This window comes from Halyomorpha halys, unplaced genomic scaffold (assembly GCF_000696795.3).
Source record: "Halyomorpha halys isolate HHAL.00 unplaced genomic scaffold, Hhal_1.1 Scaffold275.1, whole genome shotgun sequence".
Lineage (NCBI taxonomy): Eukaryota > Metazoa > Arthropoda > Insecta > Hemiptera > Pentatomidae > Halyomorpha > Halyomorpha halys.
The window spans coordinates 75,151-82,959 of record NW_027113216.1 but is presented as its reverse complement, the minus strand read 5'-3'; the positions used below and the strand labels follow the sequence as shown (position 1 = coordinate 82,959).

General features: G+C 32.0%; 1 protein-coding gene across 1 annotated transcript in view; it reads right to left on the bottom strand.

The window, feature by feature from the left end:
• LOC106680662 (putative ankyrin repeat protein RF_0381) overlaps positions 1 to 5,887 on the bottom strand; it is an 11,440-nt gene extending 5,553 nt beyond the window's left edge. Inside the window, exons 1-2 of the mRNA XM_067050813.1 lie at positions 5,757 to 5,887; positions 106 to 620 (exon numbers count right to left, since the gene is read on the bottom strand). Of these exons, the coding sequence (XP_066906914.1) occupies positions 106 to 620; positions 5,757 to 5,816 (575 nt within the window). The 5' untranslated portion in view covers positions 5,817 to 5,887. The remainder of the gene's footprint in view (positions 1 to 105; positions 621 to 5,756) is intronic.
• Positions 5,888 to 7,809: the final 1,922 nt, after the last annotated feature.

The window sequence follows — 7,809 nt, the reverse complement described above, 5'->3', positions numbered from 1 at the left end:
CCTTACCACACGACCACCTTCTCATATCAATCCATGGTCAATAATAAATACAACAGCATTATTCTTATAGTAAGAGAATATGCGTTCCCACTTTTGGATACTTACTTTATTTTCTTTGCACCTGTTGATTCCAGGAGTGCCATGATCATAAGGTTACTTTTTTCTATTGCAACGTCTAGAGGGGACCTGCCTTCCTGATCGGTGATATTTGTCAGAGCACCGAACCTGAGTAACTTCTTGACCACGTCGAAGTCCTGCTTGTTCACCGCAAGATGGAGCGCAGTGCTGTTGTTGCTGTTCTGCACGTCGATCTCGACCTTGGCGAGGGCGAGTTCCTGAACTGCGTCAGGACTACCGCTGACTGCGGCCATGTGAAGCGCCGTGTTCTTCTTTTGGTCCAGAGATCGTATGTCTGCGCCAAACTTGAGGAGCACACGGATCACGGGTACATGGCCACGCAGTGCCGCCCAATGGAGTGGGCTCAGTCCGGTCATTCCATTGACGGATTCCCTCTTTTCCTGGAGGATGGTCTCAACATCCTCTGCCCGACCTTCCATGGCTGCCAGTTGCAGCGGTGTGAGGCTGCTCCACAATTTGTCCTTGCCGTTCGCTTCCCCATTCTGTTGTCATGTCAAACAAAAAATAAAATATATTAGAAAAGAAATTCGAGTATTGAAGTCAGCATTGTAAAGATAAATGGGAAAACTGTTGCCTACTTCAAGAGCGGATCCAGAAAATTCCTTTAGGGGTGCAAAATAAACGATCATATTTGATTTTATTTCCTATTTTTTTTACAGCTAAAGAACTGTTTTATATAAAGAAAAACTGCTGATAAAATTAAGAAAACTGTATCAAGATGGATTTGGGCCCGAACAATTTATGTGCTAATTTTGTAAAGAGACTTTACAAAGCGATTTTTTTTTTTAAACTTTAGCATTAAAGTCCTGTTATACTATATAAATGAAGAGAAAACCTATTTTGTATTAACAAATTCATCAAGTTTAATCAGAAACGTTAGAACCGTTTCTGAGAAAATCTAAGAAAATATGAAAAATATATTATATAAAGTGGCACTTCCGGCAAGTCGATCTTAGCAAAAAAGTTGCTGTCATATCACAGGTAGGCTTTAATGCACTTACTCAGCCTCCACTGGCTCATTACCAGTGATGCGATGGGAGGGATGCGCTGGGATCTCAAATAGCTCAGCTCTGTCTCTCATACATGGGGGATAGAGTTGGCTCAGGGGGATCCTCACGTCGAAAGTGTAAATATTGTATATAAAAGTGTAACTGTGACTGGTGATTACTTAATTTTTTCATGTACATAGTTTGATTATTGATATTGATTACTTTCTTTATCCTTCTGTTTGTATATATTTTAAGAGAGATTTTATTTATTTTGTATGTATTTTTTTTCATTTATTTATTTATTTATTTTCATTCTTATGTTGTTTTATTTTAGTATAAACGTAATCAGTCATCACTATCACATATTTCCCAACAATGTACAATGCAGATTGTAATATTTCTATTAAAATATCTCAGGTATATATCCTATATAAATGTAATTTCATTTTTGTACGACATTTCGTTTATGAGCTAACTGTTTAAAAATGGACACACAGACCATTTGGACTTAAGGGACCTTAAACATGTATTTCGGTCGAAAACTAGATTTCGAAATTAGTTGACACCAGCATAATTGTAAGAAAATGTTAGAATATGTAAAATAAGCAACAACCTCTTGATTTATCCAGTATGCAAACATTTTAAATTTCTCAAATTTTAGAGAAATAGTAAGTATGTAATAATTTTTTTTTTTACATATTCATTTATTACTATTTACAACTGTATATTATAATACATTTAGTAAATCTGATTTTGGTTAAATTGGATTGTTACAGGTGGATAGAGAAACTACCCATTGATAGCTCTTAAATGACGTTTTACATTAGCAGGTCTCGTGGCCATCTTCTTTTCAGGCGCCTCGGAGTATTGTCAGAAATGGAAGAGGATGCAAGGTTAGAAATGAGGGGGTTTGAGCGGTTAGGGAGTTGATATCTGGTTCGGGCTAGATCGGTATTAAGGTCTTTATCTATATTATAAGATTTTATTTGTGACAAAGTAAGGAGCATTGAGGATTTTACGAAGGATTTTGGATTGTAAGGATTGAATAGGAGAGGAATTCGAAGGTTCAGTGGAGCCCCAAAGTTCAACTCCATATGTCCAGATTGGCCTTATTACAGTCATGTAGATTAGTCTTTTGTAATGTGTTGGAAGTTTAGAAAGTTTGTCTAGTAAGTGCTATAATAGTCGAAATCGACGTGCAGTTTCCTGTTTCTTCAGTCTTGTGTGGGGATTGTAATAAATGTAAAAACGAAAATATAAGGGGGTGTTAACTATTATGTAAAATAAATAAAACGGTAAAAGAATACATAAACAAGAGAAAATTTATACATACAGTGTACGTTCTAAAACCACGTCGATGTAAATACAGGAAAATCAATTTTAATGATAATCATAATAATCGATCCTTCAATTGTTCTTATAACCAAGATGACGTTTGGGTATTTCCAGATCAGTTATTAATATTACACATAGATTATATCTTAGGTACAATGTCAAAGTGTATCTCAACATTTATAATATAGATAATTTTGATCTAAGTTAAGAAATCATTTTTCATATTTAATTAGTGACGTAAAATATCCAGTAAGGCCTTTTTGGCATTAAGAAGATGTTACAAAACCTCATGCTAACAAAATGCTATAATGATGAGCGTACCCAGTGAGGGACAGAGAAGCTGCCCCCCATCCTTAGAAGTAAAAAAAATATTAATTTAATTTTTTCTAGCACTGCCGTTCATCCGTTTGTGATGGGGCTTTTTGCTAAATTTTCATAATTTTCTTGGGAAGGTTAATACAAGTTTTTGCGATTTCTTCGGTACAAAAAAATAAGTTATTAGCAAAATAAATCATTTTGGTGCTTAGTTCAGAAAGTATATATTTTGTTCATGGTTATATACCAATAGTTTTGTATCGATTACTACCGATTTCGATTATTACAATTAGTTTTAATATCGTTATAAGGGCGAAATATTAGTTTCAAATTAAGAAAAAGTTTCAAAGGTCCAAAAGTATCTCCGGTTCTAATCTGTTTAATTAGATCTGTTTTGTCCTCTTTGGTGCTGTTTATAGAGCCCTAAACCAGTCACAAGTTGCATAAAGATTTTTGGAGTCATGTTGAAGTTATTTATATTTTTTTATTTTTCAAAATACTGTAACGTGAAAATTTTTTTCTTAAAAATTATATCAACTGATTTTGTTCTAAAGTTCGTATTTTAGAGTTTCTTAACGCTGACGTTATTATTATTATATGGGCGACAGACCATGGAGACCTAAGTCCGTGGGTGATGTATTAAGAAATAAATCGCGCGTTTCTTGAGTTGTTTTTTTTCGTAGGGTGTGTTCGTCACTCACCGCTTATTTTTTGTGAGTGCCACTTATTGTCTAACGGGCCGGGGGAGGGAGAGTTGTGACTTTTGTATTATTTTATGCTTGAAAAAAGCCCGGATGGGACGAGGACTCGATCTGACAACCTTTGGGTTGGTAGACTGGAGCGGTGCCACGCTGCTACCGCTGTCCCCTCTTTTTTGGTGTTAAAAACGAATATAAACTTTCTTTCACTTCTAAATATCGTTAACTGTACCTATATCACCACTATTTAGATTTTATCCCGTTATAAGGGCGAAATATTGGTTTCAAATTAAGAAAAACTATATTTTTATTATATAATGTTATTTACCGCTATTAACTAATTATATATAATGAGCAATTAATTAAATCATTAATCTAATGAGTAAATAACTAAATATATCAATTTATATAGAACTTTCAATTGTGTTCAATTAATCTATCTACATCTCTTAAGCTATCAATTGGAAAGCATTCTGCGTTAAGTCTGCTAGTAATTATTTATAATTTTCTTAAAATTTGGGTTTCATTCCCTTTTTTCGTGTTGACATGTCACAACCTGAACGACCATGGCTTGTTCCCCCTCCCCAAGTTTACATACTGGGAATCCCCTTGGCCTATTAATGCAACGAAACCCAAGATAAGAAAATTATCAATTTGATAAGGTGAAGTGATAAATTTTTCCTTGTTTAAATTTAATTCTTAGGCTTAATCAAATATAGGTAACAACGTTTCGGTGCTGCCGCCCCATCGTGATGCATATTGCAATTTACAACCTATTTAAATTATGGAACTTAAAGAATAATAAAAAAAAGTTTATATTTGATTTAATAGGTTAACTTTCATTATTATTTACTACAATTATATTTTAATGCAATATCATCTCTAGTTATCTAGTCCATTGTATAAAAATTATAATGATATATTGTTGTCCACAGTACAAAATTGTATTGGCATGTTTAATATAAGGAGGGTCTTTCAATAAGTTTATTGTTACCAGTTCTGTCAATTTTACAGACCAAAAAATACCAGCTCAGCTCCTCCGTTTTACCTGACAAATACACGCCATTTTACTAGTAAATAAATCGTTATAACTGAAACTGCCGCACTAGCTCTGTCGTGATAGTTGATAGTACAAGTAATAGTACAAGAGCCAGGAAGAAAAAAAAAGGCAGTTATTTCAGCCCAATTTTGTATTGCTTTAATGAAAACTATGTATCATTACTAGTCTAAATTAATGAGTCTGCCAAGGATAGGTAGGGGAAATAAAAATGGCAGCTGTTTCAAAACGTTAAAAAAAATTAATTTCCATTCGGAGCTCTATATCTTTAAAAATACCAACAACATTAGAAAACCTAAGAGAAAATAATTAAAAGTAGAGTAAATTTGCTAAAATATGAGATCGAATAAAGCTGTTTATATTCAATAATTCCCGAGATATAGTTATTTAAAAAGCAATATTTTATAAAAAATGTACCGAAAAATTTGTAGTTAGTGAATTCACTTTGTGAAAATTATATCTCAAAAATCATTCGACGTAGAGATGTCTATTAGCTCTCAAATTCAAGTTGTTCTGTAAAGTAGTTTATGATGTTTATCTTCGTAAGAGTAGTAGTTTTTTTTTTTATTCACATAGGAATATAAATTTTGCAGATGAAATTTTGTCCGAACAGCTATAAATCAATTTATTTTGATAATTATCATGAAAACTACTACTCCTGAAAATATAAGTGTCTTAAACTACTTTATAGTTCGTTAAACATGCTTTATTTTGAGTACTGGAAGACATCTGTACGTCGATTAGTTCCTGAGATATAAATTTCTCAAATAAATTAACTAACTACTAATCTTTCAGTAGATTTTTAAGAAATTTCGCTTTGATTTTTCAAATTGAATTCACTAACTACTGATGTTTCAATACATTTGTTATAAAATGTTTAAAAAATATATCTCGGGAACTTTTGAACTGCTCTATTACTCATATTTTAACAAATTTACTCTACTTTAAATTATGTTCTTTTAAATTTTTTAGTATTGTTGGTAGTTTTAAAGACATAGAGCTCCGAATAAAAAATTAGTATTTTTTTTTAAACTTTTTGAAACATCCGACATTTTTTATTCCCTCACCTATACTTGCCAAACTCATCAATTTTGACATGTATTTATACGTAGTTTTCGTTAAAATGATAAAAAAAATTGGTGTGAAACAATTACTTTTTTACCCCAGAGGATTTTGCATTATCAACTGTCAAAATTCTAAGAAAAACAATAAAATATTACTTACATTTAGTGCTACACCATATAATGATATCACCACTACGAGTAAGATTGGCCTGGTAGCCATGACTAAAGAACAGAAAATATGGACCTTAAAACATCCGCTTCGTATCGAAAAAAAATGAACTCGGGGGTCAAGTCTTATCGAATTCGTTATTTTCCTTAATACTTCCCTGTTGTTTAATATCTTTCTCTTATACATTTATCAGCATCCATGGCACGTCATACTTTAGTTCTTTGTTGATTTACGACAAACTAAATTACAACTTATTAGATAACTTCGAATTAACAGCATTATATGGGCTGTTCTCCAAATCACAGCTAATTAGTCATCCTTTCACGCCAAGTTCAATGATTGATTTGTAAATTTCTGTTTATATATATTTTAAGAGAGATTTAATGTATTTTTTTTCTTTTTATGTTATTTGATTTTAGTATGAATGTGATCAGTCATTACTATTACCTATTGCCCACAAAGTTGTGTCAGATTCTAATATCTATCAATAAGTAAAGTTTTTGAATTAAAAAAAAAAAAATAGTCTTATTATTTTATTTAATTACATATATTTTTATTTTTATTATTTTCTTTAGAAGTTTATTTTATTTTTAGAAGAAACAGATGTCTTGATATTTTATAATTTACTTTTAATTATAATTGTCAAAATAAAATTCAGAAACTACAGTCTTTATGTTTATATAAAAAAATGTGTGTGATGCGCACACCGCACCTTATTTACTTACAGTTTATTTCTGTAATTTCTGATTTAACCTTGACAATTATAATCAAAAGTATCGGAAATTAAAAGAAAAATCATAAACTTTGAATTCAAGAAAATGCAAAACTGACAATAATTTAACAATAAGAAATTCAGGTGCGGTGTCCGCATCACATTTTTTTTATATACATACATTAATACGGTAGTTTCTGAGATTTTATTTCGGCAATAATAATTATATGGGACAAAGGCAATTAGCCTGCAATTTTAAGATTTGAAAAAGAAATTACAGCAATATTGAGTGTGGTATCCTTGAGAATGGCCTGAGTTCTTTATTTGGACAATTATAATTAAATGTATCGGTGATTAAAAGAAAAGTCATAAGATTTCAATTCAAGAAAATGGAAAACTGAGAATATTTTAACAATAAGAAATTCAGGTTCTGAAGATTCAACATCTCAACAACGATCACCAGCAACAACACCAGCAACAACACCAACAATAACAACATCGCTTACTCCAGCCGAAGAGCTGCACCTAGATGTGAAACAACCTACTACTACAAGATCAGGGCCCCTAGTGCCTTTTCCTCGTCGTTATTTCCAGATCTTGAGCCGACCTGATCGCTAAGGAGGAAGTAGATGTATGGGGCTGGCAACACTGAGTGTTGGAACTTTGATACCAACACTATTGGAACTTTGATATCAATAAATATATAGTTGAAGTGATAAGGCGGTAACTATAGTAACAGATAACTTAGCTGTCAAATCATTAACACTGGTGTGATTTTTTTATGACTCCCTTTCTAATCATTTCTGACATACGGATGGGTTATCCCTATTCTAACCATGGTTGGTTGTTCAAGTTTTTGAACATTTTCAGTTTTGGTGGGACCACCATAGAAATGAAAGTCGACCCCAGCCTGGATTCGAACCGGAGTGGATGTAGTAACGAGCCTGTCAGAGAAGGCAACTCTAAACTCTAAATAAAAATCATAAAATTGACCTAATCTACCCATATTTTCTTTCAACTACCTCGTTATAACCATGTAAATTATATAATAGATTGTATTTCTGTTTTCTCTTGTTCACTCTCTAAAACCCAGTAAATGTTCAATAGATTAATTTTTATTTCAATTAAATAACATATAGTTCACTCATTATGCCTACCAGCACATTTTAAATTGAAGCTGGTCAGAAGTTAAGGTTCACTTCATACAAAAAGTAAAAAATACAAAAATAATTACAAAAAAAATGAGAAGAAATTTCTTGTTAATCCTTTTATTTAAAATGAAACAATTTCTTTCCATAATATTAGCACTTCTGATTTTTTGGTTAGGTTAAC